The following is a 19,612-nucleotide window of genomic DNA, read 5'->3' on the forward strand; positions in this document are numbered from 1 at the left end:
ACATGTGGGAAAAAAGGTTCAGCGAGTGTTTGCTCTGTTCTGGATTGTGATAAACAATAGCAGACGCTCCACAAGCTCCCCGCCAATGAGCAAAGAAAAGCTCAGTGGATATCTTTCATATTTGATGGGAATATCCCTCCTACATTTCCAAAATACCTCCATGTATGCGGTAACCACTTCACAGAGGATTGTTACACAATCATTGGGCAATATAAAGCAGGACACAGCGCCAACCTTCACCTAAAGGAAGGAGCAGTGCCAACGATACATATATTACAATATTTACAAGCCATAAAACTGTCTTTGTGTGCTTGTTCTGTTGTTTAGCATTAGCGATAGTCGGCTACAGGCTAAGCTACACGCTACGCCGGTGTTTCATTTGCATGTGTGTTTATCATCTCGGTAACCACAACGTTATCCAAGCTAATTGGCTGATGTGCCAATTACGTCACTTCCAGGTAACTGGCCAATCACAAGACAGTCCGTGTTCTGTGGGTGTGGTTTTGGTCTGAAACGGTGCGGTTGACGAGAGCGTCAGTGATGAGACGTTTACATCGGCTCGTTTGCAGCGACTGTGAAGTTTTTGACCATAAAATCGACTTCATGTTTGTAAATACACCTCCACATCTCACATAGAAGTCAGATATGTGTGATATGACCATGCTATGGCCCCTTTAACGAGACGTGGCAAAAATAAGTTTAAATAAAAAAACATTTCTAGTCGTATTCTGCACATGTAAGGTTTTATTTATTACATTATATGCATAATGTTAGCGTGTGTCCTCACATTTATAGAAAGACAAAACTGTGTCTGTGTGTGTGCTCAGTTTGTGCTTTTTGAAAGACAGAACATTCTGGAAGATGATAGATCTGTGATTAATCCCACAAATCTGTGTGTGTGTGTGTGTTTATGCGCCTCGTGTCCTTGTGAGGACCAATTACTGTTTTCCACCTTGAGAGTGAGGACATTTTAAGCCAAGCAGAAAGTCTTTAAAGCGGTGAACCCTCCCTTCTTCAATAGAAGCTGTTCCAGCACCATGAACCGTTGGATTTGATCAGATTAAATCTCTTTCAGCGACACACGTGAGTCGTACTCAGTTCAGGGAACTTGTAATCCTGTCGTACGTAGTGAGGACATGAATAATTAGGAGTCACTTCACTCTCAGGCTCAGTTCACAGTAAAATGCCAGTGTGAATGTTTTCAGTGTGATTAAAAAACGGATTATAATTAATGTAATTAATGACAATAATTATTATTAACGGTCAGAGGGGGGAAAAAAATAAAGGATCAACAGGAGATTAAACTGCAATCTGCTGGACATTTACACACACACTGGAATTTAGGGCCTAGACTTTCCAACAATAAACAACCTTTTGTTTAAATACCAACACACAGAAGGTGTTCAGGCGTGTTGCCAAAAGAAATCTGAATGCACTCATTAGGATGTGTGTTCATTATTTCATCATTAGAGCCATGAGCTTTTAATAGATTTTCCCCCCAAACTCAACAATATGGCACTTTGTAAACCAGGGTTGCTTAAACTGGGGCCTGGGGGTCAAATCTGGCCCGCCAAAGGGTTTCATTTGGGCCCTCTGTACATTATAAGCTAAAAAAAGAAGTCTCAAAGTTGATATAATATTGTGCTATTTCACTGTATTGAATTTTTTTTACCCCATCCCTACCTCATACTCTATAGAGTGTCGTTAATGACCGTTGTTGCTAACAATGGCTAACCTACATCCGTTTTTTTCCTCCGATTGCTATACTTTTCTCTCTGAATGACTGAATGTGATGTGCAAAAATACGTTTAAAATTGGAATATATAAAAGTGTAACAATAGGAGTTCTTTTTGTGGTAACTTCCTCTGTTGTTTGTTCCACTGGCGATTTTAAAGGTTGCTTGTCAACGTCACGTTCGTGATTCTCAAGTCAAAACTCCTCCTCTGGCAATGACAGAGGGATGAATCCCTATTTTTTAAAGCGGGTTCATGGGGCTTTAAAATAAACTGCATATACTTGCTAGTTTGTGTGAAAAAGACACCTGAGTGACTTTCTGTGAGTCAGTCTGGCTCGTGTCGGATCAGTTTAGGAAGTGCAACGTCCCAAATCCTCCAGGTCGGTCAGTTCTGTCGAGACAGTGCACCGCTCCAAGTTCACCAAAGTTCATGAAAGATTAGTGCGGATTTTATTTGACGAAGACGACGACGACAGCGTCGCCCACACTCACACACTCACACACTCACACTCACACACTCACACACTCGCACACAGTCCAATAAATACTCATATTTACATCACTGCTGACAGCTGTGTTTTCACATGGAGTGAACATCATCAGAAAGGTTGGAGTTCAAAGCAGCGAGAGCACTCACAAGGGAGTTCTGTGTGTGTGTGCATGTGTGTACGTGTGTGTGTGCGCGTGTGTGTGTGTGTGTGTGTGTTGTGTCCCTAACAAACACACTCCTTGCATCAACTGAAGAGGCTGGGGGCACAAGCTTTGCGACTGAAGTGGTTCTGTTATGTTTTTTTATAGCATCTGAGCTCACACTGGCACACACACACACACACACACACACACACACACACACACACCACAAAGAGCAGACCTCAGCGGCAGCCGTGGCCAGGTTGCATGTGGTGGCAAAATGGAACAGCCTCTCTTTCAAGTATGTGCGTGTGTGTGTGTGTGTGTGTGTGTTTTTGCATGCTTTGACTTGAATTTGGTAGAAACCAACAAATCCCTGGTTTAGCCCCCCCCTTTTCCATCCTCTCTCTCTTTTCCCAGAATATCTTTCAACTTTCTCTCTGTTTGCTGACTCTGCCTTCCCTAAAAAACCTTTCAACACACACTCCAACTCCTTGTACACCTATCTCTGTGGGGGCCGCTGATTGACATAAGACATACTCCGTCATAACTGAATCCCCAACCCTGGGAGGAAAAAAAAAAACAACCCAGCCTCTTCAAACCCACAAGGTCCCCACAAAACTCGTCAGACCCCACAAATGCAGTGTGAAACCAATTGTCGGTCCTCACTGATGCAGCAAAACGAGCCCCCCGCGAACACACACTCTGCACTTAAGCACAATAGTTATATCCGTATGTACTCGCGCTGCGAGGCGTCCACGTCCAGTCAGCAGAAGTCGCAGTCGAACACAGCAACCTACATACCGGGTTAATAAATCACACGCAGGTAAAAATAATCAGCTGCTGTTTCATTTCATTTTATTTTATTTATTTATTTTATTAAAGATCAAGCTGAGCGACGAGCCACTGCTGATGAAGATGCACGTGAGGTCGTCATGATGAAGAAGGCTTTGTTTCAGGTACAGACACCACACGAGTTTAAAAGACAGTGACACAAAGTGTAGTATACCAAATGTGCCACTAGTAGTCACAGTTGAGCACCAGCAGGTCAGATCAAAACAAGCTCAATTTATGATATGTTATCGTTATAATATGACATATGAACATAACGGTGCATTATTATTGCAAAATATAATATAACAAACTTTATTTTCAGCTAAAAGAGACTCCCCTTCATCTGGACGTTGAACTTGTGATCTTGTGTTTACGACACGTGATAACGTGTAAAGCTCATCCTGAAGTCTTGACGTGAGGTTTCAAATGTTATGCTCACACTAAAATGACTTTCAAGCTAACTATGGTTGGATAGCTAGATACAGTAGTTGTTTGTGGAGGGAATGTTTAGCTAGCTAGCTTCATAACTACCTGCAATAGATGAATGGATGGATCGATGTGAAGCTATCAAGTCAATTCTAAATAGTTGTGTGGGAAGGGAATTTTTAGCTACCTGCCATAAATGAAGAGATATAGACGGATACTTGGGTAGTCATTTTAGCTAGGTAGCTATGAAGCTATCAAGTCAGTTCTAAATAGTTGTCTGTGAAGGGAATTAGCTAGCTGGCAATGAAGCTATCATGTTAGCGTTCAACAGACAAATGTATAGACAGATACTTGGGTGGGCATGGAATTTAAGCTAGCTAGTTCTGATAGATAGATAGATAGATAGATAGATAGATAGATAGATAGAAAAATAGATAGATAGATAGAAAAATAGATAGATAGGCTAGTTGTGTGGGAAGAGAATCTTTAGCCAACTATAGCTTCATAGCTAACTGCCAAGCTTATTTGAGATGGATTGATATCGTCACTGCATCAACACAACAATACACACCATGTAGCTAAGGTGGAATATACACAATGGTAAATAAAGTAAAATTATAAATAATATACTGTATAATAAAAGCAGTATGCGTGCATATTTACTTGTGTTTTTAAACACTTTGGATATATATATTTTAAAACAAATGACGTCTGGGAGAAAATTTGGCACGTGAATACAGGTTAGGTTAGTGTGGAAATGCATTTTTTTGTTAGACGTGGTTGTTTTTATATTCACACAGTCATTTTTCCAGTGTTTACATCGAACACATCGTGTCAACATTAACAGAGAGAAGCTTTTCCTCTACAAACAGAAGAAAGTGGCCCGAACTTGACCCCAGCTGCTTCATTCTAGCCCCGCCCCCCCTCCCCCTCCCTCTCTGTCACACACACACACACACACATGCATACTGGAGGCACCTGTGTAAACCACTGCTACCATCTGCTTGGCACCCGCTTCCTTATCCAGCCAGGCCAGGACACATACACACACACACACACAGGGACAGACCTGGAATTCTGAAGCACACATGACACGTGACACCTGCCCAGTTTCTCTTTAACAATCATCACTTCTACCTGAGTGAGCAGGTGGAGCCGCTCGCTCACATTCCTCTCCAGGTCATACATGTGTGTGAACCCCAAATTTTTACTTGTATAACATATGGAAGAAAGATTGCTCATTTTCTCTGCTCATTCTTTCCATCACCAAAGCCCATGGAGAAAATCAGCGATTTTACCTCGCAGGGATTCAGGAGCTTCTGGTCGGCTGCTTCCTCATTAGGTACGTTTGCTGCACTTAGTCTAATCTGAACAAAGAATTTTGAACATTAAAGTCAGAAAATGACACATTTGAACTTAATAGAGGAAGCAGCAATGGCTCAACAACCATGGTTTGTTGTGATGCAAAATCAACGATTTTCTCTATGGACTTTGGTCTGGAAGAGTGGGAGGCTTACAAGGTGGAACAAAGTGATGAAAAAAGGATGTGTAGTGTTCGGATTAAACACTACAAAACTTAAGCTGACAGTTTTTGAGTTGAATTGAATGCACAACTATTAAGTTTCTTTCTAGTTTTCTAGAGAAAGACGTTTTCTCAAAAACGACATCCCGACGTTGATTAGTGCTATAAAAAGCTGACATTTGGAATATTGTGATTTCAATAATTCTGTAAAACAACAACAACACCGGCTTCTTCGTCTGTGTTTGCACGCCTGAGTGTTTTTTTTTTCCTTTGGAAGGGGGCGCTTGATGAGTTCAGCTGGAGGAGGAAGAGGACGGATGGAGGAATGTTCCAGAATGCTGATACTGGGGGGACAGATCACAAACACACACACACACACACACAGAGTCAGTCAGTGATCCGGGTGGAATCAAAGGGTATTAGCTGTGCAGTGTTCAGTTCCCCGCTCTTTTCCCAGCATTCTCCACAGCTGTACGATTACACAGGTGTTTGGCAAAAACACACTGTTAGAGACCGCGGAGGGGCTGAGCCTGTGTGTGTGTGTGTGTGTGTGTGTGTGAGAGATGAATATGTATGTGTGGTTGCATGCATTTACTGTGTGTGTGCGCGCGCCACGTCCCTTCAGGAATGTGTGTTCATGTGTGTGCATATCTGTGTGTTTGTACTATTAATTCCTCTCAGTGACTCAGCCCTGCTATTTCCTTGACCACCACCATCATCATATTTTAAATTTGCTCATGTCGTGTACTTCTTTTTTTCCCCTTCATTCACATCTGCTCTCTCTCTCTCTCTCTCCATTAATCATCTCATATAGTTTGTTCCAGTTGTTGCCTCGGACGTCTGAAGTCTGAAGTCAGACCTGGAAATGATGTCACACTCGCTTCAGTTTCCACAAATAATCTGGCTATTCTGTGGTGAGCGAGGTTTGCGAACTAGCGAAAGCTAATCTAGTCCATTTAATGAGCACGTGGACGTCACTACACGGTGTTTCCTTCACATTAATCACCCTCTCAACACGTCTGTGACACATAAATGTGTATACAGGGCCGGCTACCTAATTTTGTGCCCTAGGCGAGATTGCTCTCCGGTGCCCCCCCCCCACACACACACACACACACGAATTACACCAGCCAAATGAACAATCACACATGTTTAATTTGAACAACAACAGCAAACAACTTTCAAGTACCTCTGATCCCTGCTCTGACCCTGAGGTCACCCGTCATGTGATTCAGCAGCACCATATTTTAGGAACATTATTGTTTATTCATTTGTTAATATTTATTATTTTCAAGAGAGAACACACAAATGAGGGCGACTGGGAATAGAAAATCATTTTTATTTTCATTGTTTTAAATTTTTTATTTTTTTTTTGCCTTGTGGCGCCCCTCCAGCAGATGGCGCTCTAGGCGACCGCCTATATCGCCTATGCCAAGAGCCGGCCCTGTGTGTATATGTAAAACAAAAGAAGACAAAAGTGCGAAACAGCAACAGTAAAAATGTTGTTGATGCTCTTAGCAGCCGTCTTAAACTGTGAAAGTGTGAAACTGGGTTTGAATCAAGTGGAACTTTCTACTTTTAACAACTAGAAGAACTAAAAGTTTCAACCTAGAAGCTAGTTAGCTTTTAGCATGTTCCAGTTGCCTCAGATGTTGGTAGTACATCTTGTGTAAAGTACCAACTTTCCACAAGATGTACTACCAACATCTGATGTACTAGTTATACTAGTTTACTAAGTTATACAACTTGTGGAAAGTTCTAGCTAGTTTTGCTAACTAGCGAGCTGATAAGGCGCAAAAAAAGAAAACAACACTGTTGATGCTCTTAGCGGCCATCTTAAACTGAGAACGTTTTTTTTTGTCATAGTTTGACCAAGTTCAAAAGTGAAACTTTCTACTTTTAACAACTGGAAGGAACTTTTAAGTTACAACCTAGAAGCTAATTAGCGTACATGTGCTATAGGGAGCTATCAGCATGTTCCAGTCGTCTCAGACGTTGGAAATGGGAACTAAGAATTATGTCACAGCGGAGATAAACGCTATCCAGTTTCCACAGAACTTCAAAAGTCAAATAATGGGGTTAATACCATGCGCTTTAGCGGGGGTCGCTAACTAGCAAGCTAATCTAGTCCATTTGATGAACACATGGACATGACTGCATGGTGTTTCCTTCATGAAATCACTGTCTCAAAAAAAACTTCTGCTTTTACACTGTTGAAGTCCTTCGCAGTGATTTTAAATGATGAATTTGCAACCTAGAAGCTAGTTAGCTTAGCTAGTAGGGAGCTATTAGCATGTTCCGGTCTCCCCAGAAGTTGGAATTGGAATCTTTGTTTTGAAATATGAAATGTAGAAGATTTTATTATTTCATCCTCTAAACAGATTTCCTGCTCATTTGACTCCGTAGTGTCACTACTCCATGACTCCTGGTGGTGGCGCTAGTCGCTGAAAGTAAGGCAACATGAAGCAAAGTAAACACACAGAAGGAGAAGATGTTGAGGGCGTGATAATGGCGTACAGCGGTGAAATGGATGTTGTGTATTGTGATGTTGTTGTGGGGATTTCACGTCTTTGTCTCCGTGTCGGTGATGTTTGTCGTTACACACACACACACACACACACACACGTCGTGTCCTCCCTCCACCTTCACCTCCACCTCCACTCAGGATGTAATAACTTGTATCTTTCAAGGATGGTTTTTCCTGCGGCGCGGTTTTGATCCACGCGTGACACCGTGTCCAGTGTCAGGGCGTAACTTTGTGTTCCCGCTCCGTTTCAAGGTGAACGCTCTCAGACTAAACCAGGATGTGTTTGCTTGCACGTTATGTAACCTTTTTCTTTCCCTGAGTTCACAGAGTGATAATGAGAAGAGGAGCAGACAGACAGAGAGAGAGGAGGAGGACGACAGGTACGGACACTCGAGATATGGAGATGTCACCCTTTTAAGGTCAAATGGACTAATTATGACTGTTTTTCTGCCTATTATGACACATGCGAGAGTATCCGCAGCAGATACATATGTAGGAAATCAATCAATACGAAAAACAAGATACTTTATCAATATGATTAAAGTTTTTGAAGTGTGGTTGTTTTAGGCACTAGAAAGTACACAAAACAGATTTTAGTCGCTTAACATAATAAAGTATATGTTTGCTAAAGCTCTATGATATCTTAAAAATATGTTAATCTCACTGTTTGATGGTCTTTTCCAACTGTAAACTGAAGTTTGTGTCACTCTTCCACACCAAAGTCCATAGAGAAAATCAAGGATTTTAGTTGATTTTAGCTCACAGTGACACAGGAGGTGTCGATCCTCCGTCAGTGACTTCACATGTGTCATTTTGGGGATTCTGTGTTTGAAATCCTTTGTTCGGATTTACCTCAGTGACACAAAGTGACCACACGAGGCAGCAGTAGAGCAGCAGCTCCTGTATCGCTGATTTTCTCAATGGGATTTGGTGTGATGTGAGTGAGTGAGTGAGTGAGTGAGTGAGTGAGTGAGTGAGTGGTTTGCTTACAAACGTTGGAAAAGTCTGTCTAACAGCGAGATACAGGCGTGAACATGTTCTTAAGACATCGTAGACTTAAGGTGGGGGCAGATTTTGATGCCTGAAATATCACTTTAATGTTTAATCTAACCTCATTTATATATATATGTATGCTTATGGTTTCTGGGTAGAGTTTATTTAGTAGCCTCAGTTTTGTGTCAGAGTGACTCATCACAGTTTATTATGTCACACATGCTGTGTTTCATCCCCATTCTCTCTGTAATTTGGGGATTTCCTGCTCTGCTGTCTTTATATCTCCAAATCACGTCAGTGCTCAGGTTAGACATGAAAACAAATCCTTCATGTGTGTGTTTCTGTTAAAACAATAAGTGGATTTTATGTCTCTGAATGTTTTTATTTATGTTTATTTACTTTTCTGCGAGCGGTGCTGCTCTTTTTTCAGCGCGTTTGAGAGCAAAGGTCTGTGGAGAGGACGACTGCACCACTTCATACAGCAACAAATAAGCCTTTATATCGTGCCTGCACCTGTGTGTGTGTGTGTGTGTGGGTGTCTGTCTGTCTGTGTGTGTGTGTGTGTGTGTGTTTTGCAAGCTCTCTTTTTTTTTCTCCTTGTGAAAAAACCCGCACATGCAGGGTGTAATTTGCAGAAATAGGCCAGTCATTTCATACCTGCAGGCTGTGGGGCTCTACACACACACACACACACACACACACACACACACACACACACACACACACACACACACACAGGCAGCAAAGTATTGCAAAGTATTTCCAGAGAGGAGGGTTTCTGGTGCTGTTGTGGTTTTAAGTGGTGACCTGTGTGTGTGTGTGTGTGTGTTACAGGTATTCCTCATGTTGTGGGGACCTACATCTGTTTACACAGTCACATTATGGGGACAAAAATCAAGTCCCCATAAGACATGTTATTCAGGTTAGACCAGTAATAGTTAGTGTTGAGGTTCACCGTGGTGTCCTCTGAAGTCCAGAATGTGTTTGTGTGTGTGTCTGAAGCCTTCATGGAGACCAAAACCTGGTCCCTAATGAGTCGGAACCTCATTTTTTTTAAGTGAAAGTGGTTTAGAAAGTTTAGCTTATGGTTAGTTAGATAGTTAGACATTAACCAATTATGATTAATGTTATTAATAACAGTTTTGTTTAGTCTGTCCAAAGGAATGGAAGTCAATGAGAGTCCTCATTAGGACACCTGCACAGACGTGTGTATGCACAAATCAAAACAAACAAAAAAGTAACAAAGTAAAATTCACACATGAATAATCACATTATTATGTCACTATTGAAGGAAACATACTGTTTTATTATTATTGTTTATTTGTTTTTAGTGTTTTATTGTTTATGCATTAGGTCTCACAGGTACAACACTTTGTTTACGCTGTTGTTATTCTTCTTAAAGTGCTTTATAAAAAAAAGTTGTCTTTGTCTCCAAAAACAGAGTTGTTTCCTCCCAAGAAAAAAAAAATCACCTTCCTTTTCCAATTAGGCTAATTAAGTGAAATCAGAGCAGCCAATCAGCGCCGCAATCAGCCAATCAATCACAGCAACAACAGAGCTTTCACGTTTATGACGCCGGTGTGTGTATGTGTGTGTGTGAGTGTGTGAGTGTGTGGCTCGTGCAGCAGCAGCAGGGTGAAGAAGCTAGGTGGCCGCAGCAGCACATGAATGTGAGCGCAGACGCACGCGCTCTGATCCTGGTTCCTGCGTAAAAAAAAAGAAAAAGAAAAAAAGCACTCGCGGAAGAATCAGAGAGCTGCAGCCGAGAGGAGAGCACCGAGAGCCGGGTGAGGAGCAGCAGCAGCTCAGCCTCTTCCTCCCTCTCTCTCTCTCTCACTCTCACTCTCTCACACACACATACACACACGCTCTCTCTGTCTCGCGCGCGCGCACACACACAGAAGAGGAGCTGACACACATTTCTGACGCGATCTCTCTCGCTCTGTGTCGGAGACGCGCGCGCTGTGCTCTGTGTGTGTGTGTGTTTTTACGCGGTGTGTGCGTCTGAGCGCGCACGGCTCGGACTTGTTTGGCCCGGACTTTAGAGTGAAACGCGCCAGGAGAAGAAGAAAGAAAGAAGGAAGGAAAGAAAGAGGAGTGTGGTCCCGTCCCTTCACTCCACACCTCCTTCCTTCTCCTCTTTTTTTATTTCCTGTCATATTTTCTTTTTTTTTTTCTTCTTTTTTTTTTGTGTTGTTGCGCGACAGGAACCAGGAACCCAGGGAGCGAGGCAGCAGCAGCAGCACCAGCGCGCGCGCGCCAGAGGCTCCGAGGATGAACGCGAACTAGATGTGACTGTGCTCGAGATTCTTAATCTGGATTAATTTCGCTTTGGAGGAAAAAGAAGAAGAAGAAGGAAAAGGAGAAGGAGAGAGATCCGGGAGCGGCGCGTAAAAGAGCCGAGGTGTTCCTCCTCTCCTCCTCTCCTCTTTCCTCCTCTCCTTCCCTCACTCTCTCTGTCTCTCTCTCTCTCTCTCTCTCGCTCTTTCCTCCTCTTGTCTCCATGTTTTAGGTGCGTGTGTTTGTTCTTTTTTTGGATTTTTGTTGTTGCTAAAATGCATCATCACCAGCAGCGGATGGCAGCTCTGGGAACAGACAAGGAGCTCAGTGACTTACTGGATTTCAGCGCGGTAAGAAGCATCAACCTCTCTCTCTCTCTCTCTCTCTGTGTGTGTGTGTGTGTGTGTGCGCGCGCGTGAGTGTATGTGTGTGTTTATGATGATGATGATGAAGATGACAGTAGCACTGTTTACATGCTTTAACATTAACGTGCTGATTGTGATAAGAAGAAGCTGCTGCTGCACATTATCAGCCACTTTGCGCACAAGTTTGCGCGTTAAAAACGTGGAGTAAGTGAAGAAAAGTCAGTGCAATAATGTTGTGTTTTTGTTGTCATTTTATTTTCTGTGTGTGTGGAGAATTGTGATGCTGCATTAGTAATTTTGTTGTCTTATAGATGCGAAACAGCGATTTGAAAATGTTCCCAACATCCATGGTAGTATATCCTTCTTTGATTCTGATGTTTTTTTTTTGTTTTTTGTTTTTAAAAAGTCTGATTTTCATGTTGTAAAAGGACAAATATGTATATTTATATATAAATGAAAACATTTTTCTCTGTGTGTGTGTGGGGCTGCTGCTACAGCTCCGTGTGGCACAGAGCGTTTCTCTCACACACTCACACAAGGCTCGATGTTTGAATCATGAACCTGTCTGTCTGTCTGTCTGTCTGTCAGTCAGACACACAGACAGTCATGCCGCCGAAAACACCGACATGTGTCACACTCTCACTCCGCACTCTAACTCCTCCTGCATCAGCCCCTTAAATGCCCCACACACGTGGTTCCAATGTAAAGTGAGTGGTTTTTTAAAGGGGATTCTGTGAGCTGAACTTGAACTGGACAGGAAGTGGGTGTGTGTGTGTGTGTGTGTGTCCCATGTTTTCTCTCCTCCTCCTCTCTGGGAGCAACTTTGGCCTCAAGAGGAGAAGAAATAAATATATAAAATAATAAATAATAAAATCAGAAATACCCTGAAATCCCTAGATATTTAAACAAATCACTCAATTTACTGCTGGTACTTTTATATAATATTAATACAGAAAATTCAAATCTTATTAAATGAACATTAAACAAGGACTGTTATGATTCATTGATGACTAATAAATAACCAGAATGATTCAATTACAACATCATTTTTATTCAAAACTGCCAATATAGTGACTTTCAATATAAAAGCACAGGTAATTATTGCTGTCTAAGTGTTTAATTTGACACATTTACCCAAAGATATTTATAATTATATATAGTAAATATCTATATAATAATAATGATGATGACAATAATCTAAATGTGTTGAGGCTCTGACATGTTTAAAATCTGAAGTGAAGCTCGACTCACAAACATTTATATCTTGATGAAATCGCGATGTCGAGAAACATTTACAATAATGTTTAAACAGTAAAATAAAATCCTTTTTAAACAGCCGTCATTTCGTAATAACACAAAATAAACACCTGTAGATGAAGATTATAGTGAATTTTGATTGATATTGTAGGAAAATATACATGTTTAGATTCATATACGCGCTTTATTTGTCACATTTTTGAAGATTTTATTTTGAAATACACACAATAAAAGCACATACTGAGTATAAAATGCCTCAATAGAAATATTAAAGTAATAAAAACAGCTGCTAACACGATTTAATGTCAGATCTTATAAATCAATATTGTAATTCAGAAACTAGTGATTTATTTATTTATGTACCCAACTATTGACTATTGCTGAGCTTAAATTTAGTGACACACATTTACACTAAAGTCACTTTAACAATGTTTTAGTGACATTTATGACAAAGAAATGCTCATAATGTAGTCACACTAACATGTGGAGGTACATTTTTATCAGAATTAAGCCTCAAATGATCACAATTTGGTATAAAAAGAGACACAAACATCCATGTTGTTAAACACAAACATACAGTCGGTTTACACTGCAGTCATAGTTTAAGATTGTTTAAGACAATTATATTTAGATTAAAACCTAAAATAATGCTAGAAAGAGCACTACAGTCATATTTAATGTCAATTTTTATGAGTTGAAAGCCTAAAATAATCAAATTTAGCATATAAGAGACACAAATGCATCAAAATCAATGCAGTAAAATGCAAACATAGAGTAAGCGTACGCTATAAAGACACTACAGTAATGTTTCAATGTTGTTTATGTCCTGATATTAGATTCAAGTTGAAAATGATCATAATTTAGCCCAATAATCACATTAAAAGACCTGTGTGTAAAAATGACGCCGTTCTCTCTGTATAGAATCACACATTCCTTCACATGCTCTGTGTGTTTGTATAGAAACGACAAACATGTGACTCTTTTAATTCATTCATTCATTCATCAGATCATCTGATGGATTAGTGGATTCATGGAAACACAACACAGTCAAACATCAAGATGTGACATTTCTTGTTTATTTGTCATTTTAAAACGGTTTTGAAGCGACTGGAGTGAGTGTGAACGTGTGTGAGATGTGATCACAGACAGTGTTTGGTTATGAATCGGGGTCAGACAGACGTGTCACTTTGATACTGACGCTGTACAGCAGGAGGCCTCGCTCCTCGCTCCTCGCTCCTCGCTCTCTGTGTCTCTACTGTCTTTCTTTCTTTCTTTATTTATTTATCTCCTCTTCCTGTAGATGTTGTCGAGCAGATGGCAACTGTAGAGACCTGATGACTTTCTCCTCCTGTGTTGTATAGATTATATATATATATAGAGATGTGATGAAGTAGACAGGAAGTGTTTTCCCTCCACAATAAAACCAAACAACGTTTGGCCACAGGGTTTTGACCCTTCAAAATAAAACGACACACACATACGCAAATTAGCCTTTTGTCTGCCGTGTTTTAGAAAACAAACTCCCTGAGGAATACGTTCACCGCGTCATCTCACTGTGAGACGGGTCGTTTTTAAACCAAAATAAAAGTTTGTATCGCCGCACCAAACTCCAGAGAGAAAACAGTCGATTTTAGCACACAGGGACACAGGAGCTACTGATCCACCGCTGCCCCCGTCACTTCACTTCAAATGTGTTGTTTAGTGACTTCGGCATTTGAAATCCTAGGTTCGGATTATTCGGATTAGCTGCAGTGATAAAACGAGGCAGCAGCAGAGCAGCAGCTACTGCGTCGCCGTGAGCCACAATCGATGATTTTCTCTATGGAGTTTGGTGCGGTTCCAAGAAAAGTCTGTCAAACAGTGAGAAAAAGTGACGAACATGTTCCTAGCGTGTTGTAGACTTAAGCTGGAGATATTATTACTATTTTATTTTTTAACTCCCCATTGGCAGCCATGTTTTCACTGAGAGAGAGCGCCTCCGTGTTGTACTATCTCTTTTAAGTCGTTGGAATGTTTTGGCTTGATTATTAGAACTTGTCCTGAATTACCTGAGACAGAAAAATCAAACTTGTCTTACTTTATTCAGGCTTAATTTTTTGAAGGTAAAAAAAAAGAATTTTGCTATTTTTTTTCATAATTGATATTCATATTAAAAATAATGCACAGGCCTGATCACACTGTAAATACTTCTTTTCTACTGTAGTAAAAAAAGCAGGAAACAAACACATTTCTTGACATTTCTTCGCACGATCGGCCAAATGTTGCTGTGGTATTTTGGAGTGAAGCTCTTCTGTTTGTAGCTGCAGTGATGATGATGATGATGATGGTGTGTGTTGCTGTCTGTCTGCCTGTCTATCTGTCTGCAGCGTCGTCCTCGCTCTCAGAGGTAATGTGTGCTCTGTTTGTCTTGTAGATGTTTTCCCCTCCTGTTAGCAGTGGAAAGAACGGACCGACCTCTCTGGGGAGCGGACATTTCTCCGGCTCAAGTACGTCAGCCTCCTCCTCCTCCTCTTCCTCTCCTCCTCCTCCTCCCTCCTCTCCCTCCTCTCACCTGCTCGCTGCTGTGGTTTTATGCTTGCGGTTTGAATTTTCTTGGTGTGGACACACACACACACACACGCGCACACAGATGCAGTTGTGTGGTTTTTTGAAGCTGTTCTGCTTTGTTGATCTTATTAATTTGCAGGACTTTGTGGTCGCGAGCGCTGCACTAAAATCTTCCTGCTTCGTGCAGGAAACTGAACTTTCGGACACTTTCTAAACCCGCTCACTCTCCCACACCAAACCCCATAGAGAAAACGGGCGATTTTAACATCACGGCACACAGAGTTGTTGGTCCACCGCTGCCTCCGTCAGTCACTTCAAACGTGTTATTTTGTGATTTCGGCGTTTGAAACCCTTCACCCGAATGACACAAACTGACCACACGAGGCAGCAGCGGGCCAGCAGCGGGCCAGCAGCGGACCAGCAGCTCATGTGTAAGCGTGAACTAAAAAGGTGGATTTTCTCAATGGGCTTTGGTGTGAAGGGAGAGTGATTTGACAAACTTCTGTTTAAACTTGTTAAAAGTTGTCCAGCATGGGTGATTGTTGGACTCGACACACACTTTGTTGTGTGTTCCTGCTTCGCGTTGTCGGGTGAAAAGTGTTTTTCTGAGCTGGTGATTGTGCGTTTTGAAAAAGGCGACGTGTTTGTTTCCCAGCTGCTGCTGCGACGACTCGTTCCTGAAGGAGACTTCCTGTTTTTGTGACGCTGCTGCTGCTCATTCTTTTCCTGCCTGTGTGTGTGTGTGTGTGTGTGTGTGTGTGTGTGTGTGTGTTGAGGTCAGTGTTATTGTCGGTGTCTAACATGCAACACTTTGCCTTCACGTGTCGTCGGAGTCCGATTTCTTGTTATTTTTGTGCGTCTTTATTGATTCAGTGAGTCTGTGGTCAGTCTGCTGACTCATAGGTCTGTGTCTCACTCATTCATTCATTCATTCACTCATTCAGGTCATTAAACCATGACTCAGCGGGTGTGTTTGTCACTTGTTGAGTTGATGGGTGACGTTAACGTTGACTCGTTCTCTCTGATCACGTCGCGTTTTGGCGATTGAAAGGATTTCGGTTTAAAGTCTGAATTTGAACAAACTAATAATCTGCTTTTTAAACGAGTGTGACACCTCTGAACGAGTGAAGCTTTTATTTTGAATGGAAAGGAAGTGGATCAGTGAGGTTTCATGTTTGAAGTAGAAAGTTATTTGCATGTTGCACATACAGATGTTTTCAATAATAGTTATTATTAGTATTATTATTATAACCAAACCAAGGACTTTTAAGATGAGATAAATGCTTTATTTGTCCCACAGTGAGGACTTTGTCAAAGTATCATTATCTCGTCCATATATCCAGCTTCCTAATTTCGTTTCCTCTCCTTCTTCCCTTTCCTTTCACCAGTGTCCCACTTCCTTCTCCCCGCCCATTTTCTTCTTTGGTTTCCTCTTTATTTTTTTCAGTTCCTTCCTTGTTCTTTACTTCTTTCCTCACCTTATTTCCTCCTTCGTCTTCCCTTTCTTACCCATATTATGTACCGTTTGTTTCCTTCCTTTTTTCTCCTCATCTCCTTTCCTTCCTTCCACCACGATCCCACTTCCTTCTTCTTACCTCTTTCATTTCCCTCCTTCTTTGGTTTCCCCTTTATTTTCACTTCTTTTTCCTCACCTTATTTCCTACATTGTCTTTCCCTCCTTTCCCTTCTATCGTGCTTCCTTCTATTGTTTCCTCGTCTCCTTTCCTGAAGAGGTGACACACACACACACAGATTCTTCTTCGTTTCTTGCTCTAAACGTCGTTTGGAAGCCATTTTGTACGTTGGCTGGGAAACAGAGGAGATGCCGAGTCATCGTCTTTGTTTACTGCGTTGTTTGTTGTTTTTGTTGTTGTTGTTGTTTTTTTACGAGGATTTAAACGTGGTTGGGACTGGAGCTGGTGTAGAATGTGTCGCGGTCGTTTGGGCCTCAGTTTGCTGCTCGTCTGTCTGAGAATCTGCATTTTTGGAATTGTTTTCTCTTTTGACACCGACACACGCACACACACACACACACACACACACACACACACACACTCACGCACACACACACACACTCGCGCGGCTCACCCCCGCTGTGGCTTTCTGCAGGCCTCGGCGTTCTGATGAGCCCGCCGCTCGTTTGTGAATGCAGCTAATTAGGAAAAGGCACAAGAGCAGGAGGTTTCCAAAGACTGGGGGCGAGGACGGAGGAGCGTACGGTCGATACAGTCGTACCAGTTGAGGCTTTGACGTTCACCCTGTCATGAGTTCATGAATTCAGAAACAACCTTGGAGACGTTAACTTGAAGCAGTGAATTATCGAACTGTGACTTTGTGACAAATGTCATCGTACACTGAGCCTCAAAACCTTTAGTTTTTGCTTATTTGAACCATAAAAGGACCAAAAAATGTCCTGTAACTAAGTGTCTTTTGCTCCTTACTTTCCAGATTAACATTCCATATCTGGCAGTTACGTTAAAATAGTGTATTAACAATTTCATATGAAGGAAATTTGAAATTCCAACAGTATAATTTAGTCTCAAGGTCCATCTCTCTCCTCTGTGGTGACAAAGACGCTGATTCTCCGGCTTCTTCCTGAAATTACCGTAATAACCACGCGTCGTTGTTTGACGTGCAACTCCTCAGACTGTCGCGTAATTACGATGACGTAGATCGTCTGTGATACTGCTTCACGTGCGCTCTTACCTTCAAAATAAAAGCCTTTTTACGTAACTCAGAGGCGTGGAAAAATATGTGATCGTTCAGCTGCTCTCAAATCACGACCAAAATGATGGTACATTTCCCTTTTTTAGACGTTGTCGATCGTACGTCCTTCAGTGGGTGAAATTGTCTACATTCTACCTTGTGTCCTTTGTTCTATTTGAAGCCATTTAAAGGTTAAAGGTCACAGGTTCACTGTCTGTTACTGTAAATTGACGCTGGTTGTGAGGTTTTTTTAGTTTGATCTTGACCTTTGTAACCGTGTGTCGTGTTAAATGACTTCACGTTGACTCTGTTTTATAATGTCACCATGACAGAGACGGAGAGTGTCACACACAAGAAGAGAGAGAAGCAGGAGGTGAAGAAACCTTTCTGTTTTAAAATAAAAAACATGATGATGGAGGAAGTAAGGTGAGGTGAGGAGGGGAGGGGAGAAGGTATGGAAATAAAAGAAAAAGGAGGAACTAAATGAAGTAAAGGGGAGACTTAAGAAGGAGGGAGGAAAGAAGACGAAACGATGGAAGGAGAAAGGAAATGAGGAGGCACAATTAGGACAAGAAAAGGAAAGGAAAGGAAGGAAAGAGAGGAAGAAATGGAGGGAAACAAAAATAATCTTTCCCTGAAAATGTCCACAATTGAAAGTTTTTAAAGTAACATTTTAAAACATTAAAAAGTTGAAGTCGTCTTTGGATGTCCTCTTCTTCCTCCTCTTCTTCCTCCTCTTCTTCCTCCGTCTTTAAAATCTAAAGAACAGGAGAAACAGAGAGGGGGGAAAGAAAGAAAAAAGAAAGATTTCAGGGTAAAATGTGTTCCATTTAGCAAAGGTGTAAAAGCAGGATTTAAATAAAAACACTGAGGTGTTAAAAATACCGTGTTTATTCGGGACTCAAACCTGCTCCACGTTTGTCGTGTTTTTGGCCATAAATTCACCTTTTTTTATCGCACTAAAGCTCGTGAACATAATCAAAAAAAGACACCACATGATCCCTGACACGCTCCGCCCACACTCCGCCCACGCTCGTCACCAACCAGGAAGTGGATTATGTGTGATTTTAATTATTGGGAGATGATGGTTTTTGTGGGTTTTATTTCAGGATCATCCCTGAAGAGATCACACACACACACACACGCACACACACACACACACACACACACACACACACACACACACACACCACACACTAATCTCTCCTCAAAAAAAAAACACCTTCACTGTCGTCGTTTGTCTATTTCAGGTGTGTGTGTGTGTGTGTGTGTGTGTGTGATCTCTTCAGTAAAGGAGATGAGGAAACAAAAGAAGGTACCAAGATAGAAGGGAAAGGAAAGAAGAAGAGACGACGTAGGAGAGGGAAAAGAAGTTAAAGTAAAGGGGAACGGTAAGAAGAAGCAAGTGTGGGATAGTGGTGAAAGGAAGGAAAGGAGATGAGGAAAAAAGAAGGAAACAAACGGTACATAATATGGGTAAGAAAGGGAAGATGCAGAGGAAAAAACAGAAGGAAGCAAGATGAAAGGGAAAAGGAAGTGAAGACGATGGAAGAATTAAGGTGAGGAATGAAATGAAGGGAGAGAAGAAGGAAATGGGATACTGGTGGAAGGAAGGAAAGGGAAGAAGGAGAGGAAACAAAAGAAGGGAGGAAGAACTAAGGTAAAATTAAATGACCTATTAACTAAATTAGGGAGGAGGATATAAGGAGTAGATGAGGAAATAAAAGGGAAGAAAGGAGAGGAAACAAATAAACAAGGGAAGGAAATCAGTGAAGTAAAAGAGAAGACCA

General features: G+C 41.4%; 1 protein-coding gene and 1 long non-coding RNA gene across 8 annotated transcripts in view; both read left to right on the forward strand.

The window, feature by feature from the left end:
* The first annotated feature begins 3,256 nt into the window (after positions 1-3,256).
* On the forward strand, positions 3,257-8,052 carry LOC122787109. Of its 2 annotated transcripts, none has more exons than XR_006362539.1 (3): positions 3,257-3,324; positions 5,425-6,061; positions 7,838-8,052. It is a non-coding gene; the product is annotated as an uncharacterized LOC122787109 (long non-coding RNA). The 2 variants fall into 2 exon arrangements; XR_006362540.1 differs by lacking the exon at positions 3,257-3,324 and adding an exon at positions 4,905-4,967.
* Positions 8,053-9,740: 1,688 nt separating this feature from the next.
* LOC122787108 (transcription factor 4-like) overlaps positions 9,741-19,612 on the forward strand; it is a 159,714-nt gene continuing 149,842 nt past the window's right edge. For 4 of the 6 annotated variants that reach the window (XM_044053685.1, XM_044053686.1, XM_044053690.1 and 1 more), the window contains exons 1-3: positions 11,168-11,297; positions 11,624-11,662; positions 14,983-15,055. In XM_044053685.1, coding sequence (XP_043909620.1) covers positions 11,223-11,297; positions 11,624-11,662; positions 14,983-15,055 — 187 coding nt within the window. In that variant the 5' untranslated portion in view covers positions 11,168-11,222. Of the gene's footprint in view, positions 10,455-10,621; positions 11,072-11,167; positions 11,298-11,623; positions 11,663-14,982; positions 15,056-19,612 lie in introns of those variants that run through there. The other 2 variants (XM_044053688.1, XM_044053689.1) reach the window with 2 other exon arrangements.

This window comes from Solea senegalensis, linkage group LG21 (assembly GCF_019176455.1).
Source record: "Solea senegalensis isolate Sse05_10M linkage group LG21, IFAPA_SoseM_1, whole genome shotgun sequence".
NCBI lineage: Eukaryota > Metazoa > Chordata > Actinopteri > Pleuronectiformes > Soleidae > Solea > Solea senegalensis.